At 57.4% G+C, this 14,759-nt stretch overlaps 3 protein-coding genes across 3 annotated transcripts; 2 read left to right on the forward strand and 1 right to left on the reverse strand.

Annotated features, from left to right (window-relative positions):
* Positions 1-1,223: 1,223 nt before the first annotated feature.
* Positions 1,224-2,984, reverse strand: LBRM_18_1140 (putative cholinephosphate cytidylyltransferase A; the record flags this gene model as incomplete). The annotated part of the gene is made up of 1 exon (XM_001563986.1): positions 1,224-2,984. One exon carries the CDS (start codon positions 2,982-2,984, stop codon positions 1,224-1,226), a length of 1,761 nt encoding a protein of 586 aa, XP_001564036.1.
* A 3,020-nt stretch (positions 2,985-6,004) lies between these two features.
* Positions 6,005-9,694, forward strand: LBRM_18_1150 (conserved hypothetical protein; the record flags this gene model as incomplete). The annotated part of the gene is made up of 1 exon (XM_001563987.1): positions 6,005-9,694. The coding sequence occupies one exon, from the start codon at positions 6,005-6,007 to the stop codon at positions 9,692-9,694; it is 3,690 nt and encodes a 1,229-aa protein (XP_001564037.1).
* Positions 9,695-12,244: 2,550 nt separating this feature from the next.
* LBRM_18_1160 (putative calpain-like cysteine peptidase) lies at positions 12,245-14,521 on the forward strand (the record flags this gene model as incomplete). The annotated part of the gene is made up of 1 exon (XM_001563988.1): positions 12,245-14,521. One exon carries the CDS (start codon positions 12,245-12,247, stop codon positions 14,519-14,521), a length of 2,277 nt encoding a protein of 758 aa, XP_001564038.1.
* Between the last annotated feature and the right edge of the window lie 238 nt (positions 14,522-14,759).

Raw genomic sequence — 14,759 nt, forward strand, 5'->3', positions numbered from 1 at the left:
GAACGCACGCGTTATTTTCTTTGCATTTTCCCTTGCGTCTGGGTGGGTGTGCGTGTATACGGCGCTACAGACGCATGCAGCACAGATAGCGAAGATGAAGTGGACACCATCATCCGCAAGTGTAGAGATCGGAGAGATCCTGTCAGGGAAAGTGTCACCACATCATCGGCATCACTACAGTACAGCCGCCGCCCGTTTGCATCGACTTCGCTTCGGTGTGTGCGGCCGCGTACATTGCTCCCCCTCACACTCGCCTTGAATGAGTTTGCTTACGTGCATGGGTGCTTGTGCAGTGATGCATACCTGGGCGCTGGCGCCACTCAGCAACGGCAATGAAGAGACAGTCGTGCGCTTCGAAAACAAGCAGAAAGACAACGCCATGAACACTGCAAGAAGATGAACAACAGAAAGAGCGAAAAGAGCCGCTTACAGAGATGCCTGCTTCCCCTCAAGCGTATGCATCGTGTTCAAGCAGCGCATCGTCAAATGAGAAATTCGCACAAAGAAAGGGAGAGAGAGGGAGGGACAGGAGAACCACGCGGACAAGGGTAAAAGCACCGGAAAGGAAAAACAACCCACATAGCGAGGGGAAGTAAGCGACGGCTTGAACGAGAAACCCAAATTATAGACATAGGTTGTCAAGCAACGCCAACACAGGCGGTAGTAATATCACCACAGACATGCGCTTGAGACGCAAGCACAGCTGTCTTTCCTCATCAAGCACACGAAGCAGCAAGAAGTCGTGTGAGGAGGGAGCAAAGAAATGGCGACGGTGGTAAAGGGGAGAGGAGTGTTGCAACGCGCAGTCTTGTACGCCTCCTCCCTTCCGTGGGAGAGCTGCCGCCACTGAAGAAGGAGCAAAGCGGAAGAAGTTAGTAGGTCTACACAGAGAGGCCGACACCTACACATGCACGCACAGATGTGCACATGTGTGTGCATGTGTAGGTATCTCAAAGAGGGGATCGTCGCCGAGCCCCGCTTGCCCTTCAACAACAGTGCTGCTCCGCTGCGCAGGCAAATATACTTCGCGCCTTTAATGGTCGCTATTGGACACTCTTCGAATGTCGAAAGAAAAGCAAAACAGTAGCGAGAGCAAGACAGAGGGTAGATAGGCTCGTAAAAGCGCCTCGGTGTGGGGTGTAAACGCGGTCACCAGAGGACTCAACACCAGCACAAGCTGCAGAAAGGCGTCAGCTAAAGACACGAGACGCCGGCATCGCCCCTCACGCCCCGCCCTTCACCTTTGATGTGTCGCTCTTCCTGTCCTTCGCCTCTACCGAGTCCTCACTGGCGGCACGGATGCGCGATATGAGTACGCTGGTGGAGATGCCGGGTGTTCGCGGTACGGTCCGCAGGATGCCCATGTGGCGTGGCACCGCGTAGTACGTGTCCGTCGGTGTATTGTACTCCTCGCCACAAACGACCAGGTGAATGTTGTAGTACTGGATCATCTCCACCGTGATGCCCGTAACCGGCGAGTTGGGGATCACTTCCGAGACGTACCGGCACAGTCGCACCTCATTGATGCGCTCCTCGGTAGTCATGATCGGTGGGCGTTTGTACGAGGCGCATTCCTCGTCGCCACAGACGCCGACGATGAGACGGTTGCCGAACTTGAGCGCGTTGGCCATAAGAAGCTTGTGGCCGGCGTGGCAGAGGTCGAAGACGCCGTCAATGAAGACGTTGCGCACAGGCGTGAAAAGCGGTACATTCAGCGAGTACGAGAGGTCGACCAGCATGGCAATCAGGTACATGATAGTCCCGGCCACAGAGAGCACGTCATTCAACAGCGAGCCGAGGCAGAGAAAAAAAACCGCGGCGTGAATGCGTCGCTGGGCGAGGTGACTGACGTACACCTCGATGGACAGAAGTCCTACAATCATGGCATCGCCAATCACGCTCAGCAAGCCGTACTGGCTCAGTGGCAGGAGGTAGAAGAGCGGCAGCACACGCGCGGCGAGGCAGAGCAAAACAATCCCCTTGTACCGCTTCTTCATCTTGAGGATAGCAATGTTCACGAAAGTGGCGACGACGAGGGTGTTGTAGCCCACCTGCGCCTTCGCCAAGATGACTCCGAGGATGTTGCGGCAGGCGGTAGGGTAGAACCAGCGGGCGATGAGGAGCAACACCATGAGAAACGACAACTCCGATTCACGGAAGCAGTACGTTGCGATGTACGCCACATTCTTGACACGGTCCTTCTTCAAGTTCGAAGCGTTGATGCGGCCGAGCACCGTGTTCAGCTCAATCAGCTGAAGGGTAAGCAGAAAGTACCACTTCGTACACACGTCCTCAATGTGGAACACCTCCAGCAGCGTCAGCGCCATGAAGACGCGCGCCATAGAGGAGCAAATGCGGGAGAAGATGTCTCCCAGACTGGTGGCGCTGCGACATCGCTTTGCATGCACGCCGTCCAGTGAGCCGCATGTGATGGAGATGACCAAGAGCAGAATCGCCAGCACCGTAGCCGTCTGCACCGTGCGGTCCGTGTGGAAAAAGTCCACGTAGTCGGTCGCTGGCGGTCTTAAGACTTGACCGCTCGCAGTAGCAACGGCACTCATGGCCTTCGCCGCCTTCGCCGCCTTCGCCGCAGCGCCTTCTCCGGCTTTGTAGGCAGAGGCCATCTCTCCCACGACGGTCTTCTCAGCTGCAAGGGGCGCCTGCCCGGCGCCACGGAGTCCAAACGCCTGCAACGACGACTTCACGTCGCCCAGTACCGCGTGCGAGCCGTGCTGCTGATCGCCAAAATGGTAGTACGTGTTAATGAGCTGGTACGCCTGCATGCTGCTGAGAAGCCCCGCCAGTGTGATAGCGTTTGGCGCCACGAGATCGCTGAGCAGGTGTCTGCTGATGCGAATCCAAAGGGGGTAGAAGACGCGAGTGACAAAGCTGGCGGGGCGGGTGTTGACGTCGCTGTTGGCACGGTAGATGAGATTTCGCTCCTCTGTTGTAAAGAGGAAGCTGTGCTCTAGCAGATGCGACATGTCAGACTCGTGTGCGTGTGCTCGAGATGGAGTAGTAACGAAGGAGTCTTCCAGTCTAGAGACTACAAGATAAAAAGAGAGCGCAGATTCTGTGCGTATGTTTTGAGGGTGATGGTTCACTGTTGTTGCATTCGATCAAGCGCAATCCGTCGCGTAGCTTATTGCTTCGATGTGCGTGGGTGTAGTTCGCTTGCGCGCACACACACACGCAAGACGGACGCACACCCACACACCAAAACGTGCGAAAAGTGGCGCAGAAGAGAGGAAGAAGTGGTACGCTGAGGAAAAATCAACGGCACACCTGCGATGGCCCTAAGCACAAACAAAAGAAAAGGTCAGCAGCGGTGACAAGGAGAGCAGCAGGAGGCTACGAAGCTGGGCTTTAACCGATCCACCAACGCCGCACGGAAACAGATGAGAGAGAAGGAAGATGAATGATTTGGGTGTGGGAGAGGAAGGGGGTAGGCGAAGGCTGCTGCTGCTGCTGCAAAACAGTGCTCTCTGCGAGTGTACGTGCGGTAAAGCTGAGCGCAGGGAGTGCGCAGAGCAGACAAAACAATAAAAAAAAAAGAAGCGAAGTCAGTGGGGTGATAATATTTAAAAAGGAGAGAAGAGGCTGCGAAGTGGGGGAGGGACTCCAGTGAGCCAAAGAAGTGTGCTCGTGTGGGTCGGTGTGTAGGTGCTTACACGTGTCTGGTCGTCTAGTAGACCCCCTCCTGCGACTTCGCTGTGCTCTTCTCGAAAAGGTACTGCCGTGGCAAGACTCGTATGGAGAACAATTCCCTACACCTTTTGTGTGTGTAGAGGGTACACGATGCAACAGCGTATGCCTGTGTCCCTGTGTGAGTTTAGGCCCCCTGTGCTGGTGTAGGCAACGTCTTGCTTGCGTTCTCTGGGAGCTGCTGCACACCGAGCAATAACATATTAGCAGGCAGTTGGGGCAGGCGCACAGCGAGCTGCTACTGCTCAGGTGCCTATTGAATCGGGCGGTAAAACGCAACGCCACTGCTGCAGCTTATTGGGAGGGGGGAGGGGCAGAAAAGTGTACACTCGCAACGCGGCTCGTATTGTCGATGATACGAAAAGCGCTACAAGCCGAGGGAGAGGCGGGGCCGAAACAGCGCAACAAGGAGAGAAGCATACGCAGAACGGCAAGAGGAGAGGACTGCACCCATTTAAAGTGGCACTATGAGGTGCTCTGGCAGCGGAGCACGGAAACAGAGAGAAGATCCCAGCTGTTGAGGATTTGCGCTCGCGACGCAGTGAGAGGTGTGTATTGCTGTCGGACGAGTCGGAGGCGCACACACATATACACACAGGTGCGCACGGATGCCCACAGGCAGAGGGGAGGAAGGCAAAAGACAGAGCGCACATCAGAGAGATAAAAAGAGAGAAAAAGGTAAGGACAGGACGAGGGAATTGGAGCATGTGAAACTGGCGAGACTAGTCATTTAAGAGCAGCCCAACCCTCCGCCTCCCCTCAGCTAGCCTCTTCTACAGTTGCGGTGAGCACGTGAACGTTAGCAATGCTACCGACTATCCTGTAGCACCGGGTGAGTGTCCTCTCAGGGGTATGGGGAAAAGGGCCATCTTTTCTTCTTCGCAAACTACTCGTGGCAAAGGGTGGGAAAGGAGAGAGAGCGCCGAAATCACAACACCCCACCGTCAGGCACGTATACGCATGGGGTGCCTTTCGCTCCCCGAGTAGATGACAAGACTCCTCCGCTCCTTCCACCTTCGTCTGATCGGACGAGAACAACACCGCTCATACGCTCATCATTGCCTTCCTTCGGTAGCTCTCCACCACAGAAGAAGTACGCGCCGACAAGAATAGTGTCAAGCGGAGAGGGGTGAAGTGCTCCCGCTTCCGCCCGTAGAAACTTCTCGCAACGTACGCCCTGGCTTGCTCCTGTCGCCCTTCTTTGGATATGTAATCCCTCTTATATTTTTTTGTCCTCACAGAGATGTGCCTGTGCGCAGACTGCGCATGACAGAGAGATGCTTGGCAGAGATAAACACAATAAATTTGGCTTTTCGCTTCGCTCTCACGTGTCTATCCCACCCACAAACACGTCAGCAGCTGCACGCATTACCACCACAGCCCACCCATGCCTGTGCTACACAGCGGCTATATGCTGGCCGTTAAGGATGGGCCGCCTGCCGCCCAATCGACTCGCGCGCCTTGCAGGCTCTTCCCGTCCTTCCTCGTCCCGTCCTCGGATGCCTGCTGCGCGATCGGCGTCAGATGGACGCGGCTGCACTGCACGCCCCGACCCACGCGGGCCGCGGCCAGGGTCCACTTTATTGCCGGCGCGCGCCCACACACGGGGACGCCGCCGCCGCGCACCCCTCCCCCCGCCACGCCGGGGCCCCGAACACCCGACGAGCAAAACGTCCCGCAGGCATGCCGTGCGAAAGGCACCGCGCGCAGAACACAGGTGTGCCCCAAGGGCTCGGCAAGGAGCCGGGCCGCCAAGCCCACCCCAACCACGCTGCGCGCAGCACGAGCAGAAAAACAGCAGGCGGGCGCGCGTATATGCTGCATCGCGGACAGGCTTCGCCGAGGGCTGGTCCTAACGGGGTCATGGCCGCGAGCCTCCTCGACACAGCGCCAGCGCAGGTCTCTCCTCTAACATCGCGGCGCCGTAGCCGCACCCGAGCGCAGGTCGCGGGCTACTTTCCCCACGCGCGAAAGCGGCGTTAGCAAACGGACGGAAAGCATGGCAAAACGGACGCGTTTCGCATCAAGAACCATCTCGCGTAAAAGCGGCGTTTTTGATCTTATGACGGATTGTTGAAAGACCACAAGGCAGTAGCGCGATTTGTTGGAAAGGTCTGGCGCGACGCGTAGTGTCGCCGTTCTCGTTTGCGCCCGCTTCCCGCGCCGGGGTGGGGGCCAACCGGAGCATGCGCTAATTCGCGGTCGGGGGGCCGTGTTGCCGATAGGCGCCGGGTGGGTTTTCCGCCGCCCGCCAAGGGCTGTTTGCAGCGGGGCCTTTTGGCGCGTTGGTACGCTTCTGATGCACTATGTCGATCGCTTCATGGCGCGCCTCCAGCTTCGCAACCAGTATGGCTACCCCGTGGATGAGCGCGGCGCGCGCCGCCGCTTTGAGGTGCTGATGGAGCGCCGCCACGACCTGTCCACACTGGGGACGTGCCGCATTGTGCAGCATTACGCCGACTACCGGGTGGCGAGCGGATGGGAAAGCCCAAGCGACCTGGTCGATTACAGGACCTCGGGCGACATCACACGCATGCCCGTCTCTCTGCAGCACTTTGCGGCGGTCCAACTCCAGCGGAAGTGGGGCTTTGTAAAGGAGCGGGCGCAGTGCCGGCAGGTCTACCGAGCCTTGCTGTTGGTACATCACCCGGATCGCGGTGGGTCTACCGAGCTGGCGGCGCAGCTGAACAAAGACTTCGAGCTGTTTGCCTTCTGCCAGGGGTGGGACAGTGACTGCGCGTCGCTCCTGCGCAGTGCGGAAGGCAGACCCGGGACCGCGGCGCACGCCGATGGCGCCTCGCGGCGTCGTCGTGGCAACGTCATCGTGAGCTACCTCCGCTCACTCTTCCGGCCAGCAACGAATTCGCGCGTTGGCGCCAACGACCTGCATCAGTTTGGCCTGCTGGCCTTGGAGGCTGGAACTCCGGCTGAGATGCACCGCCGCGACGTCACTGCCGCGCCTTCCTCATTGTCCGCCGCCGGCGCGGCAGGTGACGGCGGCGATGAGGCGGCACCAGAGAAGTCTGGGAGTCTTGGCGACATTGACAGCGTCAGTGACGAGGACGACTACGAGGACACCGAGGCGGTGGCGGCGGGGCGCCAGCGCAGCGTCACGCGTGTGCTGCGTGCCCTGCATGAGGTCTACAAGGCTACCGCGGAAGTGATCACGTTTTCTGGACTGATCCGGGTCTCTGACGATCCCAGACGGTGGGCCCAGCTGCGCCAGGATGTGGGCCTCTTTCAGCGGCTCCAGTACTTCATCTCACTGCGCGCGCAAGCACTGGCGGCGACCCCTCAGGAGAGCACGGGGCACGCAGCAGCGAATCACCATCGCGAGAAGGTGCAGCCGTTGGGCGCAGCAAAGCAGTACACCTTTCGCGACTTCCGCTGGTCAACCGTGCAGGAGGCAGTGGCGAAGCGGGAGGAGGTCCGTGGCGCCATCGTCGCCGCCGTCTTCACGCGGGAAACCAGTCAACAGCTCACCTCCCTGCTGGAGCTTTGGCGCACCGCCAAGGCAATGGCGGAGAGCTACTTCCGCGCCTGCCAGCAACGCGAAGCGGACGGGCGCCCAGCCACAAGCCGCAACGAGGACGAGGGTCGTCAGACGCTAGACGCACTCCTGCGCATTCACACGCAGATCGAGGCGGCCGGCACGGCAGCGCGGGCACCGTGGCAGGGGCGCATGGAAGAGTGGGCCACGCGGACGGTGCCGGGTTTTTCATCCTTCGGAGAGGACGTGAAGGAGGTCGGCCTGACGGCGAGCAACGCCCTTGCGGCCGACTACGCGGCCCACGCCTTCGCGACTGCGCGGCAGCAGTGCAGCGAGTACTTCAAGGCGTGGGGTCGAAAGCAGGAAACACTGCGAATTCTTCTGGCGGAGCTGAAGCTGGAGTACGCCGCACTGCGGGGTGATGTGCAGAGGTGCGGCGGCGACGCCCCGCCTTCAACGGCGCCTGGCCTCGCCTGCGGCCCCGAAGCCGCAAAGCGGATCGACGACTATCAAACCCAACTGCTCCTGCTTCACAAGCAAATGGCAGAGGTGGACGTGGGCGTGGCAGAGTGGGCCAACACCTGTGCCGCCCACTTCCCGGAGCTCACGGCGACGCTGCGTCAGCTGCCGTCCACGTGCGTTGAAAGCGTCGTCGGAGTGCGAAAGGAGAGCCACGTTTATGGGTACAGTCTGAACGAGGAGGCCCCGACACGGCACGACTGGACGCCTCGTTTTGTCGCTTTCGAGCGTGAGCGCACCCTCCTCCACTACACGTGCGTCGAGGTCGAACCAGTGAACCCGCTTGACTCGCTCACATCTCGCCTCCCCTCGCACGACTCGTCCGACAGCGCTGGGTGGGGGAAACCGGCGATGGGCGGGCAGGAGGGCGACGTCATTGGCGCCCTCCTGCGCAGTTTCGAGGCGAACGAGGTCATCGAGGACACGGTGGTGAGCCCACAGGGGGTTGGGATGACGCTCCTCCAGGCACTGTACAATGACCCACTCACTGGGGAGATCACGCCGTGCTGGCTGAAACGCTACTCCTTTGCTGGTGCACAGAGCAAGGAAGGCGTGAGGAGTGTCCGTGCACTCGCACAGCGCATTTTGGCTGAGGAGGTGGCTGTCCCAGGCATGTGCAGCAGCGACCGGGTGGTGTCAGCCCGCGACGTCTTCTACAACCGCGAGCGTCAAGAGATGTTTGTGCACTACGTGCGTGGCGCCACCCAGCAGCGCTTTCGTTCCGTCAACGACGTGCGACGCCAGGTAGAGCCGCTCGGCCTGCGCTGGCTGCACGACGTTCTGGAGTGCGTGGTGTGCCTGCACGCCTGCCAGCTCGTACACGGACACATCCGTCTCGGCGCCTTTACCTACGATGATTTTGGCAACACAGCCCTCGGTGTCTTCTACCCCACCTGGGTAGGTTTCAACTCCGTCAACCCCGCGACAGCCGAGGAGCCCAGTGTTGTCACCACGCCGGCGCCAAGCCTCGCCGACCGCCAGCACTGCGACGTCATGGGCGTTGGCATCATGTTGCTTACGGAGCTGCTGCCTCTCTTTAACGCGGCGCGTAGCAGCTCCGCCACGCCGGCTCTGCCGCCCACCTCGAGACAGTCCCCACCTCTTCCCGGCGGCGGCAGGACGGAGGGGGACGCCGCCTCGGATGACATGGTCCGTGTCATGGAAGCCGTTGCGGCTCACCTCGTAGGGGAAGAGGAGCCGCGCTGGTCACTGCTGGACGCACGACAGTTTGTGCGCCGCTTCCTGGAGTTCCGCTCCGGCGACTTCGACATCTTCTCGAACCAGGTGGCGTACCCCGCCTCCTGGGCGATCCACGGCGCCGCACCACCGGTGCAGCTTGTCGCTGTGGACGCGACGCCGTTCCACTTTCCAGCCATCCTGACGGCGTCAGCCGCCGCAGTGCGAGTCTACCACAACCGCCATGTCTCACTATGGGAAACGTACTGGCAGTGCCGGCGCAAGATGGCCTCGTTGCGCCGCGGCAGCTACATGCTGCCGTCCATGGTGGCGCATGCCCCTCCAATTCTCTTGTGCAGCGATGACTTTGAGGTGCATGAGCGCTACCTGTGGTGCGCGTGCGCGGAGGAGGAGGTGGCATGGGAGCACTGCCAAGACGGCTTCCGCTCCTTGCGACGAGGCGCGGCGCAGCTTACACCCAGCAACGATATGCTGCCCTTCTTGCTCGGCGCTCCGCCAACACGTTGTGACGGTTGTGCTGACCTGTGGGGCGTCATCTGCCGCGCGGCACTCGGCACGACTCTTGAAGAGACCGAGGAGGAGTTCGCCGCTGCGGAAAGCGAGGCGGACATGACCACGGCGCAGTACAATAAGTTATCGTATGCCGCCCAGCGCCGCAGCCATCTCGTCACGCGGCGCCTGGCGGGTACGGGGCGGCAAGCCCAGCAACCGCCTGCGATCTGGGTGCCGTGCCCGTGGGCCCGCTGCTATCCCGAATACGTTGTACACGTTTCGTGGCCATGAGGGGGCTGGCAAAACGCGCTGGCCCGGCGGCGCAGGGGGCCGTGTGGCGCCGCCAACGGGGCGGGGGGGGGCGGAACCACCGCGGCGCCACCCCCCACCCCGCCACGCCGGGGCCCCGAACACCCGACGAGCAAAACGTCCCGCAGGCATGCCGTGCGAAAGGCACCGCGCGCAGAACACAGGTGTGCCCCAAGGGCTCGGCAAGGAGCCGGGCCGCCAAGCCCACCCCAACCACGCTGCGCGCAGCACGAGCAGAAAAACAGCAGGCGGGCGCGCGTATATGCTGCATCGCGGACAGGCTTCGCCGAGGGCTGGTCCTAACGGGGTCATGGCCGCGAGCCTCCTCGACACAGCGCCAGCGCAGGTCTCTCCTCTAACATCGCGGCGCCGTAGCCGCACCCGAGCGCAGGTCGCGGGCTACTTTCCCCACGCGCGAAAGCGGCGTTAGCAAACGGACGGAAAGCATGGCAAAACGGACGCGTTTCGCATCAAGAACCATCTCGCGTAAAAGCGGCGTTTTTGATCTTATGACGGATTGTTGAAAGACCACAAGGCAGTAGCGCGATTTGTTGGAAAGGTCTGGCGCGACGCGTAGTGTCGCCGTTCTCGTTTGCGCCCGCTTCCCGCGCCGGGGTGGGGGCCAACCGGAGCATGCGCTAATTCGCGGTCGGGGGGCCGTGTTGCCGATAGGCGCCGGGTGGGTTTTCCGCCGCCCGCCAAGGGCTGTTTGCAGCGGGGCCTTTTGGCGACGCAGCAACTGCTTCCAACCCTGCCTGCTTGTTCGCAACTGGAAAAGGGTGCTTCGGGAGAATGCCGTACATCAAATATCACGCCTTTTTTGTCACCAGGGGCCGCGGGGGCGGTATAAAAGCCGTTCTTCGTAAGGTGGGACGGGGCTTTTTGCTTTCCCGCCGCGGCGTGGCGTTGGTCAAGGGGGGCCCGCGCTGGCGAGTTGCATGTTTTCTGACGTTGTTGGCTCGCAGGGATGTGGTCGGGGAAATGCGCTGGGTGCGCACGGTGGGGCGTTCGGAAAGCCGCGCTGCCCTTTCTTTTTTGGCGGGGGGGGGGGGTTTCCTGGCGGGCAGGTTGTTTTATCCGCCCCGCGCAGGGCGACTTTTCGCGGCGGCTCGTCGCGAAGCAAGCGCGGCGGCAATTCGTTTGGGCTTGGGGACTTCTTGGACACACTGGCGGCGTCTTTTGGGCGCGCTAGAAAGTGCCGCGTGGAAAAAATGGTCATTGTGGTTACCATGGCGTGGCGTTTAATCCTCGATAAAAGAGAAGAATCTGGACGCACGGTGGTTTGCCACTTTTGGCGCTTTTTTTTTTTCGCTTACCGTGCTTTTCAGAGTTGTCTGTTTTCCGCGCTTGCAGCGCGTTTGGTGTAGCTGTGTTCTTGCTGCTTTGGGTGGCTGGGGTTTTTATTCTTCGCGGGGCGCGGGTGTGTGTGGGTTGGGTTGGGTTTGGGTCTTTGCGGCCCCCCGCTTAACTGGTCTGGGCGCTGACTCGTGCGGGGCTGATTCGCTGTAAACTAAATTTGGGATGCTGCGAAGCAAATGCGCGACTATTGTGTTGGGTCGAATTCATATTTTGAATGATTTTTCCCCTCCTTTCGCGCAAGGGTGGCATTGGGAACCCTCTGTGCACCAATCGTTTTTTTTTTTTCAGGATTGTTGGGGGTTGTGGGGGGGGGGTTTCGCGATATGCCAAACACCTTTTTCCACGCCACCCTTGCGCTGGCGCTTGCCGGAAACACCCCTCAAATGCGATAGGGAGAAGTGGCGCCTTTACTCGAAGTGGGTAAAGTCTTTTTCCAAAGGAGGGTTACAAAGGTCGTTGAAATAACCGCTGGCAGGGTGTATTTTTACAGACGCGTCTGGAGAAGTGGTTAAATTACCGCATTTCGCTTTCATTCCAATCGTTAATCCGGGTGCGTCGCTGTTGCGGGTCGATCGGACGCAGCACCGTGTGGGACGTGGCTGCTGCTAAAAGTGGCGGAAAATCGCCCTGATGCCCCCCACGCCGCAGACACTTTGGCATGTCGCTACCAGGGGTGGTTCAACATTGGCAGGGGTTGGAGGGGGCCGCCAGACTTCCTTACAGGATGAGGGAAAAGAACTTCGTCCTTCTCATGGGGGGGGGGGCTTTTATCATGGAGATTACAACAAATGATCTCTGCGCGTGGCGGTGGTGTTAACGGTGCAAGCCGCTTTTCCAATTGGTCTCATTTTAGATGGGGTACGAATGAGGGGGCAACGCGGGGAAGATCGGTTTTGTTTTCAAAGTACATGCCTGCTCGTCGTTACTTCAGTATTCACCCTGATGATGTCTGCGGTTTTGCAGTTTGCCGGGCGTAAAGCCGAGGCGCTCTTCAGATCTCGCGTTCTTATCAAACCTTCTTCCATGTTCTGGCCTCTCTTCCGCTTGTTCCCCATCCCCTTCATCTGCTGAGTCCCGTTTCAAAGGGCTGGGGACTAACAAGTCACAAGAGCCCAGAGGCAGTCATTATGCAGAATACACACACACACACACATACACGCAAAGTAGGAGCACATGGCGGCAACACAAAAGCAGACATATCTTTCCGTGTGCAAGCAGCTAAATGAGCCTCCTCTTCGCCAGCTTTTAGAGACCTTGGAGTATGGTGATGCAAGGCTAGACGTTAGCGGAATTTACTTACCACGGAGGCACTTTCGCTGCTTTTTACATTTTATCGAGGAGCGACCCGACATAGAAGAGCTAATTTTGGACGGCGTGGACGTGGGTGTGAAGGAGGCAAAGCTACTGAAAGAGCACCTGCTGTCTTCTTGCGTGACGAAGCTGAGCTTGCAACGGATAAAACTGGATTCTGCAAGCGCCAATATAATTCGCCAACTCTGCATTGAAAACTCGAACTTGGTGTCTGTTATGCTGCCTGAGACATATCTGCCTTCCTATCTAGTCGATGAAATCATGCTGATTGTCGACTTGAATCGCTTAAATGTGGAATCGCTGCGCTCCACGAATACTGCAGGGGTGCTACAGGGAACATCTACTATTGCAAGATGGAAACTTTGTAGGGGGAAAAAAGATCACAGCTTTTCTTCAGCTCTGCAGCTGTCATCTAGTGAGACGAAGAGAGTGGTTGACGATTTTGTTACATCATACAAGTCTGTTTTTATCGATTTCTCTTTTCAACCAGACACTTTCAACCACCCTGTTGCAGGGATTGAAGCAATTCGGTGGAGTACATACTGTGGACTGAGCATGTTTCACAAAGGTGAAAGGGATGGATCAAAAGGGCTTTTCTCGCCATCGTCTCACTATAACAACCAGAATTTGTGCGCCACTTTGAATATTCTCCGCTTTTACGATATCCTCAGCAAATCTTTGCTGCTAGAGCGATATCCCCAGCCTGGGTTGTACGTCTTCCGCCTTTTTGTTGACGGATTACCTGTTGAGATATGCGTTGACGATTTAGTGCCATGCGTTTATGTAAATGGGAGGTGCATCGTTGTCGGATTGAGTTCTTGCTGTAGTCCGTTTTATGCCGCCATTCTCGAGAAGGCCGTTGCAAAAGCAATCGGTGGTTATCGGTACCTCCAAGAATTATTGTTATGCGACTACATCGAGCTTCTTACAGGTTGCACATGTTTCGAAGTGAATTTATTGAGGCGATCACCGATTTCTACCACTTTTGACACGCTACGAAGCTTGAACGAGGATGGCCACAAGTTGGTCGCGTATGCTATCCCACGTACCTTGATTGAGGAGCGGATTCTAGAGGATAGCGGCATGTGTTGCAGAATTCCATTCACTATTTTAAAAACTGATATCTGCCAAAAACATGATGCTCACTATGTTTTTTTGGTTCAGCTGGCTGCCCCGTTGACTGGAAGGCTCCTCAAGTACGCATTCGAGTATGGAATATACAAAACGGAGGAGGTGAACGGGAATTGTGTTTTCTGGCTGACCTTTGAGAACTTTGCTGCTGTGTTTGAGCGAGTGTTTCTTCTTCTGTGGCCTTTCGACGACGCTGTATTAAATCATAAAACGACTGTGGAGTTCCAAGCGGCGAGCGAATTTCTGTCTGTATCTTCTCAATTTGCCAAGAACTCCAGCTTTTTGATTCAAAACGAAGGAGGCAGCTCAACTCCGGTTATGGTGTCGTTAGTCGCTTCTTCCGCACCTCACACTCAAATTGGAGCACAATGTCTTTTTTACAAGGGTGTTGGCGCTGGGAATGAAGCTTCCAAACGTCGCTACAATGTGTCTAAAAACAACGCAGTTTTTGAATCAGAGGAGTTTGAAGGGAATGAGGGCGCAGTTTTTTTCAACCTTCTCCCCGCAGAGTGCCTGCAGATGACTCTTTCTTCGCATGTACCCAGCAGTTTCAGAATTCGAATATCTGCAGTGGGGAATGTCAGTGGAATTCAGCTGCCTGACACAATGGTGTCGTTGACTTTTTCTGGAAAGTGGAATACGCTCCTTAAAGCAAAGCGATTTTCTGACGATATTTTGCGACTTCGCACGATTGATGGTGAGCGCACTATCAGCCTTGTGCTTGCTCTCTCTCAAGCCACTGGCGACAGTCCTCCTTTCCCACACGGAGTGCTTGGTTGGAACGGTACGTCTACCAACGTTGTTGATACAACCAAACCAGGGTTTTCCACCCAACAGGAAAAGAACACTCTCTGCGTACACAGCTTTGTGCTTACTCTTGCTGCAGGTGAAAGTATCTTTCTCCTTCCTTATTGCTGCGGAGGTCGATGTCCTGATGGTTATGATCTTACGGTTTTCTGCGAGGAGAGGTTTGCCCAGAGCAGAGTGAAAACGACCTCTGTACTGTGATGTAAAAAAAAAAAAAGTATTGAATATACTTTATTTTTACACATTCACATGTGAAACAGAAAACAATAGACCAAGGATGATACTAAAACACTGAAAATCTTGCAGTGGAACCATTAGTAATGTTTTTTTTTCTCCCTCGAGTGCATTTACCCTAGCAAGGGAGTTCACAGCCTGCTCTTTAAGATGTTTGGTGTTGCAAATAATGTATCGGCGATAGGGACAAGGTAGGTGCTATGAA

Source organism: Leishmania braziliensis, chromosome 18 (genome assembly GCF_000002845.2).
Source record: "Leishmania braziliensis MHOM/BR/75/M2904 complete genome, chromosome 18".
NCBI lineage: Eukaryota > Euglenozoa > Kinetoplastea > Trypanosomatida > Trypanosomatidae > Leishmania > Leishmania braziliensis.